Here is a 22,844-nt window from a genome sequence, read left to right on the forward strand (position 1 = left end):
AGAGGAGATTGTTCACCTCCCAGCAGCCAGGAAGCAAAGAAAGACAGAGGGGGCAGAGGGAAGGGGCAGAGACAAAATATACCCTTCAATGGCACACCTACAGTGACCCACCTCTTCCAACTAGGCCCCACTTTTTAAAGTTTCCACCCCCCCCCAATAGTACCATTATCTAGGAACCAAACATTCAACACATGAGCCTTTGGGGGACATTTAAGATCCAGACTCTAACAACTTTCCTCTTGTCTCAAACCTTTTATTTATTTATTTATTGCATACATGACAATAGTGGAATGCATTACATTCTAGGGGGAAAACAATAACACAACTGTCACACAAAGCTGGAAAGAAACGTGAGCAACATGAAAAGACAAGGAAAGAAAGGAGCACAAACAATACAAGACAATACAACATTAGAAGAGGTAACTTCTATAGCAGAAGGAATGTCAGATAAAGATTTCAGGATATACATAGTTTAGATGTTCTGGAGTCTCAAGGAAGACATTAGACAACAAATGCAGACAATGAAAGATCACTTTGACAATGAATTACATAAAAAAAATCCAAGAAGAAAAGATGAATTCTACAGGGAGATAGAGGTGATACAAAAAAAAACAAACAGAAATCCTAGAAATGAAAGAAATGATAAACCAAATTTTAAAAACTCCAATGAGAGTATCACAAGCAGAGTAGACCACTTAGAAGATAGAACATCAGACAACGAAGACAAAGTATTTCATCTCGAAAAGAATGTAGACAGCACAGCGAGTCTGATAAGAAACCATGAGCAGAACATCCAAGAAATATGGGATAGCATAAAGAGAGACCAAATTTAAGAGCTATTGGGATAGAGGAAGGTATAGGGATCTAAACCAAAGAAATGAGCAATCTGTTCAATGAAATAATATTAGAAAACTTTCCAGACATGAAGAATGAAATGGAAATTCAAATCCTAGAAGCCTATAGGACGCCAAATGTGCAAAATCACCAAGCACATTATAATGAAAATGCCCAGCAAACAGAACAAGGAGAGAATTTTAAAAGCCACAAGAGAAAGGAAGAAGATTACATTTAGGTGTAAACCAATTAGTTAATGGCTGATCTTTCAACACAGACTCTGAAAGCTAGAAGATCCTGGAACAACATATTTCAAGTGCTGAAAGATAATGGGTTCCAACCAAGAATCTTATATCCAGCAAAATTAAGCTTCAGGTTTGAAGATGAAATAAAAACCTTCCATGATAAATAAAAGTTAAAAGAATTTGCAGCTAGAAAACCGGCACTTCAAAACATCCTTGGCAAAACATCTCATGAAGAGGAAATGAAAAATAACAATGAAAACCAATAGTGGGAGGTAGTACACTAAAGGAAAAACTAATCAAAGAGGAAAATCAAGTCAAGTTAAATAACAAAAATAAACAAATATGGCTGGAAATACAAGCCATATCTCGATAGTAACCCTAAATGTTAATGGCTTAAACTCACCAATCAAAAGACATAGACTAGTAGACTGGATTTAAAAAACAGATCCAACAATATGCTGCCTACAGGAGACTCATCTGACAGGAAAAGACATACACAGACTGAAGGTGAAATGTTGGGAAAAGTCATACCACTCACATGGACCTCGGAAGCAAGCAGGAGTATCCATACTCATAGAAAATAAAGTAGACTTCAAGCCAAAGTTAATCAAAAGGGATAAAGAAAGACACCACATACTGCTCAAGGGAACCATACACCAACAAGACATAACAATTATTAATATATACATCTCAAACATTTATCTCAGGGTTTATGTACTCCCTTTGCACACATGCTCTAACTGTGAACACTTCAACTACTGTCCCATCCTTAGATAGCTTTTGGGAAGTCATTCTGTTATGAGGAGACGCCTCAGAAAGCACTCCAAGTCTGAATTCAAATCAAAAGAGAGCTTTATTTACCTGGCCAGGGACTGTGACCCACCACAGAGAATCAAGCTCTACGGGAGGAGAGCAGCTTCCTGGTCTATCCAAAAAGAATATAAGCACAAAACCCAACCCAAAACTCAGTGACTTGCTTATCATCATGTAAGCTAGTCAATCATAGAAATTAAAACATTAATAAGTGGGACCTGTGGACTCTTGGCAGGACTGGAATTTTCCAGTCAGCAAGCAAGTGATAAACAGAAGCAAAAAAAAAAAAAAAAAAAGCATTAGCTTTGCAGTTCAGTTGACCACAGTCCTGGGTTTAAGCAGGTGCTAGACAGTCACATCCTGAATTTGGGTGGGGGTCAGCAGGGTAAGAATCTACTTTAAAGTCATGTAGCCCTACAAAGGCATTTGCACCCAGGATATAGCTCACTACGACCACCACTACATCCTGAGTAGGGTACAATTTGTGGGACACAAAGTGCAAAAAGACAATTTTTGTAAGAAGACAGTTTTCAGTTTCTCAGAAACAGCTCTTGTAACAGTTTTTTATAGAAGGCAGCAAAATGGAGTCTTAGCCTGATTATGACAGTTCTTGATTTATAATTTTCTTATCTCACTTATCAAAATCTTATATCTATAATCTATATTTTTTGCTAATCTTTAACCCATAACTTATACTTTTATTGATTGTATTTATCAGTTCACACCACAACAACTCAGTTTGATTTAGGTGTCACACTTCCAAAAGGAATTGAATCTCTCAGCATATAGAAGAAAAAAATACTTCATAGATAAAAATAGTGTTGTTCACTGGGTCATATACAAATATTCTGAATGTCAGATACAAATAAGCTGAGTGTCACCCTTGTCACTTGCTTCAGAACAACCCAACATTCCTCTTCTGTCTTCTCTTTCATGGGCCTTTCTGGAGATTTTTCCTTTCATCCCTGACCCAACATACAGAAATTCACTGTTCAGCCTACAATCATTTGAAAAGCAAGAAGTTAATGTTTATCAGTTTCCAGCTATAATCAGGCACACTTTCTGTGTCAGTGATACAATAAAATAATCACTCCATTTGGATTTTTTATGAATGATCATCCCATTTGGGTTTTTAGCCTTTGGGAGCAACAAAAATAATGTTTAGTCTGCAAGCATGCTGAGCTTGATGAAGTCTGAACTCGTGTTCAACACTTTCCGTGATAAACACGGTCCAGAAATCTGGTTCCTTCAGGTCTCTAGGGTGCAGTACCCCTTCACCACCTGTAGGTGTAGTCGTGAGAATTACATGGCTCTTACCCAGAATGCTCTGCCCTGGAGTGAAGTAGCGTTCATCCAATGAAAAGACAAGAGAAAGCAGTCTGATTTTTGGCTGCTGAAAAATAGGGGTGGGACTTCCGGTTTTGCTTTTTTTTGGGCAGTCGCTTTGAGGCTGGTTCACGTGATCACAAGTGCCCGAGCACTGGTAACGGTAAGGCAGCGGCAGAAAATTAGAGAGGAAACGTTCCTATTGCACAAAGGTGAGTTAGAGGTTCTGAGAAGCTGCCCTTGGTGACCTCAGTCAGGGCAGGGCAGGGCTATACATTTGTGGGCATCAACCACATTTGTGGGCATCAACCCACCATGGGCCCAGATTGTAGAGGCATTGCTGTTGGCCCTGGCATGGGTTGGTACTGGTTCCTTTGGACCGTCACCCACTTCCACCTCGTTTTGTATTTTAAAGCTCTAAAATATGGTAGACTGACTGTTCAGGTCACTGAAGCCTAGGCCCTAGTGTCCAGCACCATGTGGTAGCTGGGAGTGTCTTGGGATATGACCCATTTCTGAAAGCCAGTGTGAAGAGTGATATAGAAAGATGAGTCAGTATGTGCAAAGGCTTGGAGGAGCAGCTGAGCCAGGAGCATTTGGGAAACCTTGGGCTCATGTTGTGTCTATGCGGAACAGAGTATGAAGAGAAGTCAAGTCACAGCTGGAATGGCAAGCAAGGAGGTGTATCTTCATGCCAGTGGTGTTTGGAGCCATGGAGAGATGGAAACAAAGGACAAACACCATCTGAGTTAAGAGTTTTAAAGTTTTCCAAAAACTACTTAGAAGAAGGAGTCTGGAAGAAGAGTGAGGATAATAGTAACACAAGGAGATTGAGTTGATCAAAGTCGCAAAGAAGAGGTATTACTGAGGACCGAGATGCAGGGAAAATAAAGTTAGCCTAACAGATCCAGAACTAGGCACAGATACATTGAAGGCCTGAGCCCTTGTATTTTGCCTGCTTCTTATGGTCTCTCTCTTCCCACAGGTTCCAGTACCCATGGAAGTGCTTATGGACACTACACAAGTGAGTTGACCCTCATTCACCCCAACTCCCCCTGCACACACACATGCGCACATACACACACACACATATCTTTTATGGGAGTGTGGTGCCTTGGGCCTATACCTGCCACTCTCCTTGTCCTTGTGCCTAGGGACTCCTGAAAAATGTTAAGCCCAGGGTCTGGGAACAGGGGGTTTATATGGAACAGTTTCTATGTCTAGCACAATGGAAGGAAGTGTGGAAGGTTGACGCACACAGTTATCAGCAGATGCAGATGCTTGTATGTGACAGTGACTCATGAGTGTTCAGCCACAGTCTCCTTTCCTTCTGGTGAACAGGAGGATAGGAGTCAGACCTAGAATGACAGAGAAGTTGGGTGTTTTTTTTCTAGAAATAATAGGAGCAGAGGCATACAAGCAATGATGTGATGTGACCCAGGTCCTAGAAGGCTCCCTGTGGCTGGAGAATAGACTTGAGGATTAAAGGAGGAGAGGCAGGAAAACCAGGGATAAGGCTGCTGCAGATTACAGGTGACTGCTGGTGACATCTGGAAATGGGAAAAGTAGTTGGATTCTGGATCTGGTTTCTAAGTAGGTCTGACTGTTAGATTTTCTAATGTTGAGGATGAGAGAATAAAAGGGATCAGAGATTACCCCAAGGTTTATGAAAGAAGCAAGGGGAAATAGGTAGTAGAAATAATTTTGAAGGGCATGCAGTTTTATTTTGGCCATCTTAAGAGTTTGAGATGTTCCAGAGATGAGAGGAGAGGTGTCAAGTGGGCAGCTGGACACAAAGGTCTGAAACACTTGGTAGTGTTTCAGGGTAGAGACATCTAAAGGGTAATGGACATTTTGTGGACTGAGGTGAGACTTTGGATCACATTTGGAGGAAGAATCTTCAGTTCATGGTGGTAATACTATAAGTTGACCCAAGAAGGGGAGGGTGGTGGCTTGGATCTCTTGCTTGGGCACCTGGTTGAGAATTGTAGGCCTCACAAGCACAACTGAGGGAGAGAAATGACCATAAAGGGTGGGTGTGGGGAAAGGCTAGCCTGGCAGGTAATCAAGGTTTCTAAGGGAATATTCAACATTCATATGGATTTAGAAGTATAGGCATAATGCGGGGAAGATGATACTGAGGCTGGGGCTTGTCCACAGCTTTATGGACTCATCAAGACTTGTGGATGACCCTGGAATTTTTTACTCAAGCTGCTGGTTTAATTCAAGGGCAAACATGGTCATCTGGTATAGTCACTAGACAGGCAGGTCTGGGGTTTGGATCTGAAGTCTGAATATCATTCTAGATAGTTCAGGTTAATGCAAGAAACAGAGCCAGAAGTCAGGTCTTCATAGTAGGATTTAGAGTTGTCCTGTCAGTAGAACCATTGGAGGTCGGGGTAGTACCAGGGCCTGACCAGATTTTCTAGATACTCTCTGAATGATGTGATAAGTAACACTTGATAAGGCCAGGGAGAGATCTACAGCATGGATCAGGGAAATAGTAACAGTGGGAACTGGAGTTATGAGAGACATACAGTCAAAAGACTGATGTGGCATGGAGAGGGGTATGAACTGAACTTCCCAAAGCCTTATTATTAGAGAATTAAAGATAAAGGATAAGCCCAAGTTTGGTTGTGTTTGGAGATACCATCTGTAGGACTTCCCAGTCACTTCCTGGTCGTTGTGGGTGAAGCCCTGCATGACAGCCCAGAAATTAAATGACAACTATCTGCCCACCTGCTTGTTGTTGCTGAGGGCTAGGCACGGTGACTAATGGGGCTATGAGACAGAAGAGTACAACTGGCACCAGGGTCTATCTCCTCTTGAGTTGTGGAAGTTGAAGGGAGCATGAGCATGAGGTGGACATTTAGAAAGGGGAATTGGGGAACCTCAGAAGAGAAATTGTTCATGGTTTCATCTGTTCCAATCATGGCAGAACAATATGACTTTTGAGGATGTGGCTGTGTACTTCTCCTGGGAAGAATGGTGTCTTCTTGATGAGGCTCAGAAACTCCTATACTGTGATGTGATGCTGGAGAACTGTGCACTTATGGTCTCTCTGGGTAAGGTTATCACACTCACCCAATGCCTTGGGATAGGCTCCTTCTTTTCCCCCAGGGACAGAGTCATCCTTTTCACACTACTTCCCTCCCCAGTTTTCTGGGTAGTTTCACTGTTTATAGGGCTGAGTTATTGCACTACCCTATCTTTTTCCCAAGCAGTCCCAATACCTGTTGCCCCAAAGCCTTACAAAGAAGGGGATCAGGAGTCTCACAAGACTGAGATCCCACCTTTCCTTGTTCCTGACCAGGTGACCTCAATGCCACCAATTCTGCTCCCTTTCTGTGGCTGATATATTCCTGTGTCTTCCTGTACCAGGAATTTCAGTCATTGATGGGATCACTATTATATCATCCTCTGTGGTTCTTTTTGTAATATTTGGTTTTCTTCCTTGTGGTCTGTTGCTCTGAGGCACTATGGACACTTATCTGACTAATCTTTCCATGAGATTTGTATCATATAGGTACAGTGCTCAACTGGGGGTGGGGTGGAGGGAAAAGCTGAGTCTTTCTCAGAGTGAACATAATTCTAGATATACCAAATGAGTTCAGAGAAGCCCTGGCCCTGCTGAATAGCAGATTATAGGACATGGCATTGGGTCTGTGTTCAAATCATCCCATCCTAGTAGTGTTCAAACTTTCCACTACTGTTTTGGTGCCAGTATAAGTGCCCACACCTCATTTCTATCTTTCTTTTTCCTTTCTTGACATTTTGCCAGATTGTTACTTCTCTTCTTTTGGCCCAAGGATACTTCCAAAATCTGTGGGTTCCACATCTTAGCTATTCCTATCTACTACCTCTATTCTCCAACATTGGCCCCATGTGCATATATCATTAGATAGCCTCTGAATGTGAATTACCCTATTGGAACAGAACTTTTGGGGAACTAGATTCACCCTTCTGCACAGCCCAAGGGTGAATGTCATCAGCAAATAAGAGGTGCTAAAAACCATTAGCAGAAAGAGAATTTCAGGCCCTACCTCTCTTTGTGCTACACCCCATCCTTGTGACCTTTGCCTGATGAGGCTTTAGAAGGTCATTACTGGACAGCAGCTGATTTCTCCACCTGAACTGTGAAAACAGTCCTATGAACTTACATAGACTCATTCATTGGTGTTCAGATCACATTTGTTGCCCCTTCTCACCTAAGTCAACATGCACTTCATTGGCATTTCTTCACTTTCAGGTCACGGGCATGGATTGAAAGATGAGGAATCACCTTCTGAGCAGAATGTTTCTATAGAGGAAGTGTCACAGGTCAGAACTCCCAAAGAAGGTCCCTTTGCCTAGAAAGCCTACCCCTGTGAAATATGTGCCTTGGCCTTGAAAGACAGGGAAACACATACAAGGCAGACACCATATGCTTATGGGGCCTGTGGAAAACAATTATTTAATATCCTTCAGCAACTATATCACAGCAAAGAGAAACTCTTCAGAAGGTGTGTGGGTAAGTTCTTATTTGTAAAGAGCTACAGATTCCATGTACCAGGGACATCCTTGACCTGAGGGGACATTGGGAAATATGTCTTGATCATTTCAGGTCTTCTCTAGAACCAGGCCACTTACAACAGAAGCCACACAAAGCATCCTGGCCCGAACCAGGCCACTTAAAACAGAAGCCACACAAAGTGGCTGAGGAAAGCAGCCACTCACAGTGAAAAAAAAATTGTTCAAGTGCAGTGAATGCAGAGAGCCTTCAATTGCAAACAGTTTGTTCAGCACCAGCAAGTCCACAGTGGACAAGGATTTTATGAGTGACAAATATGTGAAAGCCATCAACTATAAACCCTTACTTTATAATATCCAAGGGGCCAAACTGGAGAAAGGACTTTGAAGTTCCATGAATGTGGAAAAGCCTTCAGCTGCAAATACATACTTGCTCCTCATCAGTGAATTCATACTGCTGAAAAGTCTTAGTAGTCCATTGAAATGGTGGGAAATTACATAGCTAAGGCTCCAGCTTGATTCAGAAACAAGAGTTCACACTGCAGAAAGACCTCACGAATGCAACAAGTATACAAAACGCTTCAACTGCAACTTGAGACTCATTTGACACCAGGGAGTTCACAGTGGGATAAGGCCTTGTAAAAGCAACAAAAGTGGAAAATTCTTAATTCAAAGCTCCAGCCTTATTATAAACCAAATAATTCAAACTGGAGAAAGGCCTTATTCATGCAGTGAGAAAGAGAAATCCTTTAAGTAAAGCTCTAGCCTCATCAAATATCAGAAAGTACACACCAGAGTAAGACCTTCAGAGTGTAGAAATTCTTTTACCAGAGCTTTGGTCCCATTCAACAACATCACAGCATTCACACTGGAAAAAAAAAGACCTTATGCATGTAAGGAATGTGGGGATTTTTAGCCAAAGTACCTTGCATATCCAGCACTGAAGAGTTCACACTAGAGAAAGTCCTCATGATGTACAGAAAATGTGGATAAACTTTCAATTCAAATTATCTTGAGTTGCCTGAAAGCATGTCTGCAGCTAATGTGGGAAATCCTTCAGCCAAACACCAGCAGAAGCAGCTCCATGATGGAGAAAGAAATTGCAAGTCCCATGAATGTAGTAAAGCCTTCAAACATGTTTTGATTTAGAACAAAATATTCACTCAGATAAAGTTTTTGAGCACAGTGAATTAGAAAAGGCTTCACCCAGAGTTCTAATTTCATTCAGCACCAGCACACAGCAGTAAGGCCTTATGAGTTTAGTAAATGTGGAAAAGTTCCCAGCTGAAGTTCTTAGACATACAGGGAATATGCAATCTCCTTACTTAATATAATGACCCTGGAGAAAGGCCTTTGTGAAGACACATCTGTCCAAAACAAACCTTACCCATGTGAACATGCACAGCTCATATTTCCCCATAAGTTTCAAGTTTGTGGAAAGTTTTCAGGAGCTGCCATGCAAGTTCTACCCTGGCCTGATCCCTTGCCAGGTGTGTTGGCAAAAACAAACTGCTTATTTTTCCTTTAATCTGACTATAGTAAATACAGAAGATTTCTATGGTCCCCAAAGACATGAGGATTTCATCTGGTGGGTGCCTAACCAAATTCATTTCTGTCCACCTAGAAGTAATGTCAGATCCCACAGATTGAGGGCTCAGTCCCCAAGACTCCCCCCTCCACCCACACAATGTCAGTCAGAAGTCCCAGATGGGTTTACCTATTATTCTGATCAACCGGCTATAAATCAGGGTTTCCATAACCCCCTCCTCAGTTTTCATTATGCTTGAGCTGTTCACAGAACCCAGGGGAATTCATGCTTATGTTTATTGATTTATTATAAAGTACATCACAAAGGGTACAGAAGAAGAAGCTACACAGAACAAGGTATAAGAAAAGAGGTACAGAGCTTCCACACCCTCTCTGACCACAACACACTACAGGAACCTCCATGTGTTCAGCTACCCAAAGCTCTCCAAAACCTGTTCTTTGTATTTTTCATGGAACCTTCATTACATAGACATAATTGCTAATAGACTGAGTAAACCTAACAAGTCCTATTTATTACAAGGCTTATCCAGATTCTTCTTGGTCTCTGAGCATCGCTTACTCCAGGGGCAGGACCCTCTGTAATGAGGGTCTTGTGATCTACTAGCAGACAAATCTAGTCAAAGAAATTCTTTATGGCCAGATAGAGGTAGGGGGAAAGTAGTTTTGTGATATACCTAACTTTGGAGATGGAGTTATGAACCAGGAACTGTGGAGGAAAATGAAAATCCATGATGTCATAATACCCATAATACCCCACCAGACTTATATCACCATTGCAGAAGCCATCTCATCTCTACCCACAGGTCTGCACCGTGGCCAGTTTCAAGCTGCCAAAATGATGTCACTGAACATATAATTGAGAAGAGATGTGTAGTAGCACATTGTATTTTGTTTCCATTATATTGATGAAATAGCCATAAATAAACCCCAGAATTTAGAAAAGTGTAAAAAACTAACAAATGACAACTATTCAGTTTTAGTAATAACTTTATTGAACTTTATAACAGCTTTATTGGGTTACAATGAACTTAAACTGAACACATTTAAAGCATACATTTTGATGTTTTGATACATGCTTATACTCCTGAAACTAAAAAATAGTCCTTCTTTTAAATAATTTTTAACATTATTGCTACAAGGATATATTTTACCTTTTGTAATAGGTATTTTCAAATATAAGTAAAACTTAAAAAGGGCAAAGCCCCATGAACTAATCCCCAAATTTCCAGTATTTGTCATTCCATGGTCATTCTTTATTCATCTGTGTACATATCTGTCACTGGATTATTTATAATCATGGACATCATGTCATTTAATTTGTAAAGTCTTCATAATGCTTTCTAAAATGTAAATGCTGTATAAAACATGAAATAAATGTACTTGAAAATATCAAAATGTTATCAGAGTTCATTTTTCTCAGCTGTTTCAAAAAAATTTTTTTAAGGTAGATGCATTGTGATCAGCATCTAAAATGTATCTGTATTGCTTTTGGTAGACATGTCTCATGGGTGTCTTACCTTATAGTTACCACTTATCATCTATTTAAGTTGCTGGGCATTTGTCCATTAGAATTTGTTGCATTCTAGATTTGGCTTTTTGAATCTTTCTGATGCTAATTAACATACTTACCTTTCTTCTATCTTTCACAAATATTGATGAGATGCATAATTGAGGTCTGCTCTTGGCTGAAAGGTATGTGATGGTGACACACCTGGAAACACATTAGGTGTGACAGTATGTTTTGTTGGCACACTGCAGAACAGTCTGAAAACAATATTTCAAGTACTCGGTCCACTACGTATGTGACAATGGCACTGCAACAAAATCTACGATTGTGCATGTATATCGGTGGGACCCCAGGTGATTGGTTTGTGATATACCTAACTACAATCTAGATATCCAACATATGGTCCCCCAACATACACGCTTGGGACACTGTGTGACAGGTATTGAGACACTCCTCCAAATAGCCAAGACACACACACAGAGAAAGCATATCCAAAAAGGAGAGACATGAAACAGTACAAAACCAATGTCATAACACAAAAAACATCAGGGAGCCATGAGACAGGAGGGAGCTACTGACACCAGCAAGTAGGGTGACACAATACTCTGTGGAGACTTGTGAGAAAGGCACTTGTGGTAGGGATACCCCAAAACCTGGTGTGTAGGTCACATACAAACCATCACAAAGTCCCCATGGGCCAAATATGATGAAGCAGGACTCTGGCTTGAAGAGAACAACATGCCATTCATCCTTGTAGGTTCAGTGATTCACTGTTCAGTGTCAGAACAGGATTCTGGGATGTACATCTCAGCAAGCCTAGAGACTCATGCATAGTTAATCAAATGCGAGCACATGAGCACTGGTGGGAAGAAACAGTTGGGTAGCAGAAATGCTGTCTAGGAAGGCTTGGAAGCAGTGGTCTGACTGGGGCAAATTGGCAGGGCTGATTCAAGTTTTACAGGGCAAGTCAGCTTGTGGTCAGCCAGTTTGAGAATGATTGGTCAGCATTCTGGGGGAGAAAGGAAGTGTCCTTGCAGATTAGTAGCCATTGTTGAGCTATTTGCATTTTACCCAGAGGGAGGAGGTCGAGTGGTCTGAGCTAAGGGCACGTGCAGGAGGGTATGTGGAAGAACGACCACAGGCACCAGGACATACAAGGATGGTATGGGAAACTCTCAGTCCTTAAGGATTTCCAATAGTAGCCACAATATTAACCCTAATAATATTGAGACACAAGAGAGGAGGAGGCCTTTAGTATTTAGAGGATGCCCAGCAAGACATTGGGGATGATGAAATCCTTGTGGCAGTGATGGCCAGGGGTATCCTGTGATTCTGTGGGGGATCCCTGGAGTGGTGTTGCCATCGATGATAGTGTTCCATTGTGGTAGAAGTTTTAGAGGAAGGCTCTATACTTTCATGGACTGAGGACTGTCCTCCAAATGATGTCATCCTGCTGGTGGAGATGTCAGGATATGGTTAGTTGACAAGGGCTCAGTGGACAGTCTAAGCTTAGAGTGGGAGTCCCACCTTGGTGAGGGCAACAGTATCCTGAAGATAGATGGGACATTTATAGCTCCTGGACTCTTACAGATCTACAGTCTCCCACATCCTTCCCACCCATGTTCTTTCCTCCATCCCAACCCAATCCAGACTACTGGACATAGGAACTTGGACTTGGCGACAGTAGAAACAAAAACCAGTTCAGGCAAGGCTTTTCATTAGGGCTTCTCCTAAGAGAAGGAAGATGTAGCCCTAACCAGAGTGTCAGGCGAGCTCCCCAGAGAGGGAGGGCTAGATTATTCGTGTGAAAGGGCTGTTTGGGGCAAAGGTTTAGGAATGTTAATAGTCTTTAGGTACATTTCAAAGATGCCTCTCTTTTCCTATGAGGGTGCTTGAACTGAGGAAGTCATGATCAGTTGGTCATCCTGGAGCCAAATGTTAGTTTTTCATTTGGATACCACATGCTGCTGTAGCTGTTTAAGAGAACCCATAGGTGAGAAATGGAAGAAAAGACAGGAAACTATGGCAAGTACAAGTGAAGGCCCTGGGAATTTGCTGTTTTGATGGTACCTCACAGTTTTTATCCTTTATGTTGTTTGTCCATGGAGAGTCGTGGCAAGAGCATCCTGACCCTAGTGATGTACCTGGTCTCTAAAGCTGATAAGGGGGAGGGTAAGGCACATACCAAGCTTTTTTGTACCCAATAAGCTGTGAGTTAAGGTGAGAGGGCAGAGGAAAAAAACTTATGTTATCTTTTAATGGCTGTCAGGTCTTGAGCTAAGGCTCAGGTATGTATTTGCCCTTTGTCCCTATGTGGTCTGTCTCAGATATACAGTTGACCCACATGACCCAGGGATACCCATGTGTCACCATAGATACCAGATAAAGGACAGCCTCAAGGATTACCTTGAGATTCTGTTCATTCGCTGCACAATAACTGCAGCCATGTCCTCTGTCCCCCATGTTCCCAGCCCTCTCTGTTCCATTGCACTCAGCCAGATCTGTTCTTTAATAGTTGCCTGTTGATATGCTCTTTTGCTGGGAAAGGTTTGCATCAAGCCTGTAACTGTGTCCACATAAGTCAATGCACATTTGACCCCTTCTGATAACAGGAGAGGGCCAATGTACTCTATCTGCCATTGCTGAAGAGAGACCTCACTTCTTTTGATATGTTCCTTGGTGGCATCCAGTCACTACTGGCATACAGCAACAACATCAGACATCTTTATGGGCAGTCCCTAGAATATCACAGCTGCCCACCTAGTCTTTTGACCTGCATGCTTTAATCTATGATATAGCAAAGTGGCAATTTCTTCTCCAGGGGCTTCCCCCAGCCATCTTATCTTTGCCAGTTGGTCAGCCTCATTAGTTCCTAGAAATTGAAGAAGGCAATGGACACTTCCATGGTACTTTGTGACAACTTTTTTTTTTTGGACACATCAAGTATCTTCCTGCAGTTATTTCCCCCAAAAGCCTTGCCATTAATTATATACTGTTGTTGCTGTTGAGGCATCTTGCATGAATATGTAAGGACACAGCAAGAAAGCAATCATCTGAAAACCAGGAAGAGAGCTGAATTTTCCAACATCTTAGTCTTGAACTTCTAGCCTCCAGAATTGTGAGGACCTAAGTTTTTGTTGTTTAGGCTGCCCATTCTGGGATATTTTGTTATGGCCGCCCTAGTTGTCTGATACAGACATTTTGCAAGATCATTTGTCAATTTCATTTTTAAAAAATTAAATATGGTTTTACCATATGAAATATCAATCATACTCTTATGAATTTACCCTATTGAACTAAAAATTTATGTTCAAGAAGAAACCTACATATGAATGCTTATAGGAGATTTATTCATAATTTCCTAAAATTTTAAAACAACCAGAATGCCATTCAACATGTGAATGGATAAAAGTGTGTGGGGGGAAATCCCTGTACTATATCCATATAGTGGAATATTATTATGGGCTATCAAGGTCCTAAAAGGTCTAGAGTTTCCTTCCATGCATACTCCTAAATAAAAGAAGCCTGACTAAAAAGGCTATGCTGTATATGATTTCAATTGTGTGGCATTTTAGAAACTGTCTATAGATAACTAAGATTGCCACAGATTAGGTCCAAGAAGGTCCTCAATAGGGAAAAGGGGACCTCACCTCAATCCTGGCAGGTTCTTGATTTACACCACAAAAATGAATTTCAGGATGTGTCAAAAGAGGCACAAGTAAAGATTTATTCAAGAAAGCAAAGAATAGAGCAGCATACACACTCAAAGGGAGAAGGGCACTCAAGAGTGAAATGGACTTTGTAGGTCTCAGACTTCTCTTTTAAAGGAAATCTTGTAAAGGGTGACCACGAGAAGGATAAGGGATAAGCACCGTAACTAATAGATCTAACCAGAACAGTTGTAGGGGAGGAAAAGATTCTTTGGAGGCTCACGGTTTCAGAGGTCTCAGTCCATAGACAGCCAAACCCACTCCTCAGGGCTCCAGTGAGGCTGAACGTCATGGTGGAAGAGCATGGCAGAGGGGAACAGCTCACATGGGGATAAGGAAGCAGAGAGACTCCACTTGCCAGATACAAAATATATACCGCAAAGCCAGGCCCCCAATGCCCACCTCCTCCAGCCACACCCCTCCACCCTGCCAGTTAATCCTTGGCAGGGGATTAATTCACTGTTGGGGCAAGACTCACAACCCAACCATTTCTCCTTTGAACCTTCTTGCATTGCCTCACACATGAGATTTTGGGGGACACCTCACACCCAAACCATAACAGCTGGATTTCTTTGATCATGGAACAAAGCAGGTCACAGAGGTCTGATTCTCAGAATCTTCAGGTTGATGTTATCTACTTAATATATAGCATTTGAACCCTACCCATATTGTGAGAGTCTCATGGTGTCTTTCTCTAGACTTCTTTTAGTTAGTCTGAACACACATTCTATAAACTAACAAAGTATATAGCCACTAATTTTTTAATATTTATTTTTTAGTTGTAGTTGGACACAATACCTTTATTTTATTTATTTATTTTTATGTGGTGCTGAGGATTGAACCCAGGGCCTCTCACTGCTAGGCGAGCACTCCACCACTGAGCCACAACCCCAGCCCCCTAGGCACTAATTACTGGAGACAGTAAAACCTAGGTAAAGACCATTCCCTATAGTATTCAGCCAGTGATGAACCAGGGGGGGGGATCTTGCCCTCTAGGGAATAAAACACTGGTTGTACCAAATCTGGTGCCCCGACTACCAGACACCCAATCTTGCAAGACCATCATTAAAGTAAAGCCTACTTTTTGCTGTACATTGTGTCTCTTAGAACATTCTTTGGGCTTGGACAGGTAAGTGTGTTTCTTACAGCAAGAAAAGACAAATCTCCTGTGCAGAATTCCAATTATATTAGGTAGATACTCTATGAAGGAGGGAAAGGGAAGTATAACTCCTTAAATATGGGCTGTGCACAATGACTTCCTTTCAAAGGTACAATATGGACAATGCGGGGGGTGTAACTTAACAGCAGAGAAATTTGAGGAACACTATTTCAACCAGATGATCACATCACTTTGGTGGTATGTATATATCCTTAATATGATGTAATAACAATGGAACTCTTTATCTGTGATCTTCCTCCCCCATCAAAAAAATTCATAACTTATTGAGGAAAACCTGTAATCATGAGAAAATCATCTAATAAGTTCTAGCAGAAATATATCCTACAATATGCCTGACCTGACTCCTCAAAACTGTTAATGTAGTGCTCCCTTTGACAGCACATATACTAAAATTGGAACAATATAGAGAAGATTAGCATTGGCCCCTGCACAAGATGACACACAAATTCATGAAGTGTTCTATATTAAAAAAAAAAAGGTCAAGGTCATCAAAATCAAGCAAGTTCTACATCTTTCCATCTTCTCACTCCCACCAAGATAATCATCATTTTTCCTTCTATCTCTGTGTATTTAACATTTTAAATATTTCACATATAATGGATATCATGCAGTATATTTACAGCTTTTTTTAATTGGTTGGTTGCTTTTTTTGGAGGGGGGTTCATTGTACTGGGGGTGAACACAAGGCCTCCTGCATGCTAGATGAGCACTCTACCACTGGACTATAACCCCAGTCCTTTTTCTTTTATTCTTTTTTTTCTATTTTTTAAAAAATAAATGACAGCAAAATGCATTACAATTCTTATTACATATATACAGCACAATTTTTCATATCTCTGGTTGTATATAAAATATGTTGACACCAATTCGAGTCTTTATACATGTACTTTGGATAATGGTGTCCATCACATTCCACCATCCTTGCTAATCCCCTGCCCTCTCCTTTTCCTCCCACCCCTCTGCCCTATCTAGAGTTCATCTATTCCTCCCATGCTCCCCCTCCCTACCCCACTATAAATCAGCCTCCTTATATCAAGAGAAAACATTTGGCATTTGTTTTGGGGGGGGATTGGCTAACTTCACTTAGCATTATCTTCTCCAATGCCATCAATTTACCTGCAAATGTCATGATTTTGATCTCTTTTATTGCTCAGTAATATTCCATTGTGTACGTATACCACATTTTTTTATCCATTCATCTATTAAGGACATCTAGGTTTGTTCCAAAGATTAGCTATTGTGAATTGTGCTGTTATAAACATTGATGTGTCTGTGTTCCTGTAGCATGCTGATTTTAAGTCCTTTAGGTATAGACTGAGGAGAAGAATAGCTGGGTCAAATGGTGGTTCCATTCCCAGATTTCCAAGGAATCTCCATACTGCTTTCCATATTGGCTGCACCAATTTGCAATCTCACCAGCAATGTATGAGTGTACATTTTCCCCCACATCCTTGCCAACATTTTTTGTTGTTTGTCTTCATAATAGCTGCCATTCTGACTGGAGAGATGATATCTTAGAGTAGTTTTGATTTACATTTCTCTAATTGCTAGCAATGATCAAATTTTTTTCATATATTTGTTGATTGATGTATATCCTCTTCTGAGAAGTGTCTGTTCAGGTCCTTGGCCCATTTATTGATTGGGTTATTTAGTGTTTTTTTGTTTGTTTGTTTGTTTTATGGTGCTTACCTTTTTGAGTTCTTTACTTGGAAATCAACTTAATGAAAGAGGTGAAAGATCTATACAATGAAAACTACAGGACCCTAAAGAAATAAAACAAAGAGGACCTTAGAAGATGGAAAGATCTACCTTGCTCTTGGATAGGCAGAATTAATATTATCAAAATGATCATACTTCCAAAAGCACTATACAGATTTAATGCAATTCCGATCAAAATCCCAATGGCATTCCTCATATAAATAGAAAAGGCAATCATGAAATTTATCTAGAAAAATAAGAGACCCAGAATAGCTAAAACAATCCTTAGCAGGAAGAGTGAAGCAGGTGGCATCACTCTACCAGAACTTAAACTATACTACAGAGCAATAGTAACAAAAACAGCATGGTATTGGCACCAAAACAGACTGGTACACCAATGGTACATAATCAAGGACACAGAGACTAACTCACAAAATTACAATTATATTAGACAAAGGTACCAAGAACATGCATTGGAGAAAAGATAGTCTCTTCAACAGATGGTGCTGGGAAAACTGGAAATCCATATGCAACAAAATGAAATTAAACCTCTATCTCTCACCACGCACAAAACTCAACTCAAAGTGGATCCAAGACCTAGGAATTAAACCAGAGACTCTGCATCTAATAGAAGAAAAAGTAGGCCCTAATCTTCATCATGTGGGATTAGGCCCCAGCTTCCTTAATAAGACTCCTATAGCGCAGCAATTAAAACCAAGAATCAATAAATGGGATGGATTCAAACTAAAAAATTTCTTCTCAGCAAAAGTAACAATCTGTGAGGTGAATAGACAGCCTACATCCTGGGAGCAAGCTTTTACCTCTCACACATCAGATAGAGCTCTAATCTTTTTCTTTTGTTCTATTACAGGGTCTCAGTGATTTGCCCATTTTATTTCTGTGTCTGTCTTACTTCATTCAGCATAATGTCCTCCAATTTCATTCATATTGTGGTAAATTCAGGATCTTGTTCTTTACGTCTGAGTAATATTTCATTGTGTATGCATATGTGTGTATCAGGTTTTTTATCCACTTATCTGTCAAGAAACACTTCAGCTGTTTCTGTATCTTGGCTATTATGAATAATACTACAATGAACATGGAAGTGCAGATATCTTTACCAGATAGTGATTGTATTTCCTTTGGGAGTATAAAGAGAAGAAACCTTGCTTGGTCATATTGTCGTTTTATTTTTAATTTGTTTAGGAATCACCAGACCATTTTCCACATGGATGCATCAATCTATGGAATCAGAATTCAATAAAGGAAAAAATAGGGACATATAAGTCAAAGGACAAATAGTAGTAGTACGTATGTAGAATGAGAAACCTAGAGATCTAACATACAATGTGAGGTCTGCAGTTAATTATACTGTATTTTGCCCAAATTTTAGATTTTAGATGCTTGTTGCAAAATAATGAGTAACTGTGATATTATGAATACATTAATTTGCTTGACTATAGCAACAGTTTCACTGTATTTATATCACACCCCAATATATACAAGTATATATTTAAAACAACAAGCAAAATCTAATAAACTGTTACAGCTAAGGAGACATAATTAATGCAGCATATATCCTGGATGGGCTCTTGAAACAGGAAAGTTATATTTAATAGACACTAAGAAAATATGAATGAGCTATGGACCTCAGTTAATAACAACAATTCCGTATTGATCAATTAACTGTGATAAATGTACCACACTAGTGTAAGAGGATAACAATAAGTGAAACTTTATTGTGGGAGAGTGTAAATATAAGAGCCCTGTATTATCTCCAGAACTTTTCTATAAATATGAAACTGTTCTAAAAATAAAGCCTACCAGTTAAAAAAAGGAAAACAAATTTCAAAACTCAGAGAAAATTCTTACATAAGCCATCCACTTCAGTATTTGTGTTTTGAAACATTAATTCTCTAACAACCTGGCAATGTGGAAACTTTTATTGTATCAGTGGGGTAGTTAAGGCTCAAAGATATGAAGTGACTTCCCCCAAATCATGCACCCAGCAAATCTTGGTTTCTAGAGGCTGGACTGAAACCCAGAGTTTGGCTTCAGAGCTGGGACCCTCAGACACTTGACTACGTTCGTTGAACCCCTCAGCATGGTGCCAACACCCACCAGGGATCACTGGGCTCCTGATGCTGCTGTTGCTGTTAGCTTTATTGGAATTTTTGTCAACATTTCCTCACCCTGACACAGCAGAGCACCTGCTGTCTGCACCTTGCAGTCTCTTATCAATAGTGTCTCCAGTAGCTTCCCCAGAAAAGGCTTTTCTCTTTGACTCAACACACAAGATCCAAAGGCAGCATCTGCCTCCACAGTGAGCATGTCACAGAGTCACTAGATACACTTGGTGATTCCAGCCTTGGGTCTGTCTGCACCTTTACCAGTGACCAAGCAACAGGCTCTGATCTCATCCAGTCCAAGGCCAACATGTCTGTGTTTGACTTTTCAGTTGTCCATGGCCTTCCAGTACTTAACAATGATCTTCACCTGGGAAGAATGGGGGAAGTTGGACCTGTCCCAGAGGACCCTGTACCAGGAGGTAATACTGGAGACCTGTGGGCACCTGGTCTCATTAGGTAAGCCTCACCTCTCTCCCATGTGTAGACAGCCTCTTACTTCAGGTCTGCGTGGTAGGAAGAGCCTCTGAGCCCACTCTCCCTGCCCAAAATTCCTGCTGTTTTTGTTTCACTTCCCCCTATCTTACTATCCCTGTCTACCCAGGCACCCTGAGGGGCCGAATACAGGAAATCAAGAACCAAGCCTGCACTCTCAATTCTAATATCTAGCACAAGCTGCCCTCTGTCTCCGGTCCTTAGTCCTGATCCTCACCACAGGGAGACTGAATGGGCAAGCTTTGTTGGTTAGGTGTTCCCATGACCCAGTTTGCTTGGGCTGCAGATGATGGTCCATTCTTTTAAAAAGTCCATGAATCTAGCAGGCCAGCTGGCAACTTTCTAAATTACACAGTATCCATTACGCTCACTTTTACCTGATGTCTACACCATCATCCTTGATTCCTAGGGTCTGTCTCATAATCCTCTTTAGGTGCAGATGATTTTAAAAGGTGCACAAATGTATCATCACTGTATCATTGATGGCATTAAATGGAGACCTCTGCGCTGCTTTCTGATTGTTGTCAGGAGAAAGTCTTAATTAGTGATGAGTCTCTGGTGCCTGCCCTAACTTTTGCTAATTTTCCTTTTCAACAGAGGAAGTAGCGATAATTTATAGCACAAGAATCTATAGCATTATTTTTATTTCATTGTTGTATTGTGATGGCATCCTATTTCTGAAAAATGAAACTAGTTTTCCTATTTAAAAGTCATACAAGATTCCATTTCTGAAAGAATCTATTTAAGTAAACAAAATGTGTGTCAGCCCAAAGAAAAAATAGTTTACAGTAATGGTCACACTAATGTCCCTTGAACACTAACATCATGTCAAGCCCTGTTCCAGTCACTCCCCCTACTCCACTGATTTAATCCTCACAACGTCCCTTGTGAAATGTGACTTTATTGTTGTTGTTTAAGGCTACTGGCTCTGCACCCAGTTCTCTCCCCTGTAGAAAGCTGATGCCCAAAGACAACAATGATATTTTTAGCATTAGGGTTTTTTTTAATAAGCTTCCTTATCGAGGTATACCTACTATTTGGTAATTTGTATGATCCTAAGTGTCCAGCTGGTTGCACATTTCATCTGTGGCTTTCATTCCTGTGATTTCCACCTGGATCAAGCTTGGACATTCTCAGCCTATGACAGATTTCCCCCACTGCCTCCCAGTCAGTTCCCCACAAAGGCACCGCTCCACTGACCTCTGTCTCCATAGATTAGATTGGCCCCTTCTTGAACATTATATGAATGGACTCACACTGCATACTTCTCTGTGTCTTGGGTCTCTTGTTCAACATTCTGTTTGAGAAATTCATAGCACAAGTATTACTTTCTTTCCTGAGATCATTGATGCAGATGTTCCCTAGTTCATACACTTTCCCTTCGCTTTACTCTGCTTCCTTAGAATAGCTGTTTTCCCAAATAAAACCGAACAAGGTCAGAGTCAGATGTAGACCAATTTGAACCATGCTTTTTCAATCCTCCCTGCACACTTGGAGAGCTTTTAGAGCTACTAATGTCCAGATCTAATCCCCAGAGATTTTGTTCCATTTGGTTCATGAATCACATCAGACATTCCCAGGTGGTTTTAATGTCCATGGAGATTGAGACCTACTTACTTAGGTTAATTCGAAAATAGCTTTTTCTAGAGGGGGAAAAAGGAAAAGAAAGATATGGCCAATCTCATGTAAATCAAACGGAGATCAGTAGAGGAAAGGGCCTAAGGGGTAGGAGGTGGGGAGGGAGGGGGGGCTTGCTCAGAATTGATATTGGCCAAATTATGTTGTTATATTGTGCATTGTGTGCATGTCTGAATATTTAACAACAAATACCATCAGTATGAACAAATATAATGTGCCAATTTTATAAAATGTAGGAAAAAGAAAATAGTTTCTTGAATGAAAGGTCTCATTCTTGCGGTCCCATGATTCCTTTAAAGGAGGAAGGGCTGCTCCTGAACAGAGTCAGATTCTTCAGGATAGAGATCCAGGGGAGTGGCTGTTAGGTAGATGGCCATCACTACCCTCTGCAGACTTTTGAAACAAGGATGGTGTTTGTGCTCTTGGTTTCCAGGTTACAGGTCAGCATTTTCTTTTCATGGTTGGAAGGAGTAGCCGCATTCTAAGATCTTGTTCTTCCGTTGAATACCATATTGAATATAGAGGTTCATTTTGTCTTTACCAGAATATTGCTGTCCTGTTTCTCCATGTTCAGGGTATCCTGTTCCCAAACCAGAACTGATCTGCCTGCCGGAAAATGAGCAAAATCTATGTATAGTAAAGAGAGGCCACTCCTAAAGTTCCTGCTCAGGTAAGTGTCTGAGATCCAGGCAAGTGGTGTTGGTGGGGAATCCCTGTACCCTACAGACAGTAGGGAACCTCTTGTTGGGAACAGGAAAGGATCTTGTGACTTTCCTGGGGGCTTGGGAAGCCATGTAGCCCTGTGATCTATTCTTTCCGCCCCCTCTCAGTACATACTTTTTTGAGACTCTAACGTGGCATCTTTCTAACTTTGCAGTGGAACATTAGTCATTTTATACAGATAATGAGCAATGTTTTTAATCCACAGATGCACTTCTGTCTCAGATCTTCATTTCATCACTTATCGAAGATATTTCACCTGAGATGACTTTTCATCATCCTTAAATAGAATTTCCTTAAATAAGAATTCCATCTATGCAGTTTATTTTTCATTAAACTTTTAGCCTGAAGTACTTTCATCTCATGCTTTCTTCAAAGACATTTTTACTACATATAGAAATTTAGGTTCATGGTTCTTTCTTCAGCAGTTTCAACTGATCCCCGAATCATAATTATGTATACATAGGTACAGAGTGGTAACAGATAATTTATTCC

General features: G+C 40.7%; 2 protein-coding genes and 1 non-coding gene across 3 annotated transcripts in view; 2 read left to right on the forward strand and 1 right to left on the reverse strand.

Annotated features, from left to right (window-relative positions):
* The window catches only part of Znf30 (zinc finger protein 30), a 109,264-nt gene that overhangs the window by 34,366 nt on the left and 52,054 nt on the right, over positions 1-22,844 (reverse strand).
* LOC120887937 (zinc finger protein 211-like) lies at positions 3,331-22,727 on the forward strand. The gene is made up of 7 exons (XM_040279527.2): positions 3,331-3,430; positions 4,204-4,242; positions 6,157-6,283; positions 7,468-7,538; positions 19,829-19,955; positions 22,204-22,299; positions 22,558-22,727. Exons 2-6 carry the CDS (start codon positions 4,216-4,218, stop codon positions 22,284-22,286), a joined length of 435 nt encoding a protein of 144 aa, XP_040135461.2. The 5' UTR covers positions 3,331-3,430; positions 4,204-4,215; the 3' UTR covers positions 22,287-22,299; positions 22,558-22,727.
* Positions 16,035-16,141, forward strand: LOC144371134 (U6 spliceosomal RNA). The gene has a single exon (XR_013431240.1). It is a non-coding gene; the product is annotated as a U6 spliceosomal RNA (small nuclear RNA).

The sequence above is a fragment of the Ictidomys tridecemlineatus genome, chromosome 15 (assembly GCF_052094955.1).
Source record: "Ictidomys tridecemlineatus isolate mIctTri1 chromosome 15, mIctTri1.hap1, whole genome shotgun sequence".
Classification (NCBI taxonomy): domain Eukaryota; kingdom Metazoa; phylum Chordata; class Mammalia; order Rodentia; family Sciuridae; genus Ictidomys; species Ictidomys tridecemlineatus.

Excerpts from the sequence above, each read along its gene's own strand:
- LOC120887937 (XM_040279527.2), top strand. The coding sequence starts at position 4,216 with ATGGAAGTGCTTATGGACACTACACAA. Across the intron at positions 4,243-6,156 it reads TGCTTATGGACACTACACAA|AACAATATGACTTTTGAGGA; the intron begins GTGAGTTGACCC and ends CAATCATGGCAG. Across the intron at positions 7,539-19,828 it reads CTATAGAGGAAGTGTCACAG|TTGTCCATGGCCTTCCAGTA; the intron begins GTCAGAACTCCC and ends TTGACTTTTCAG.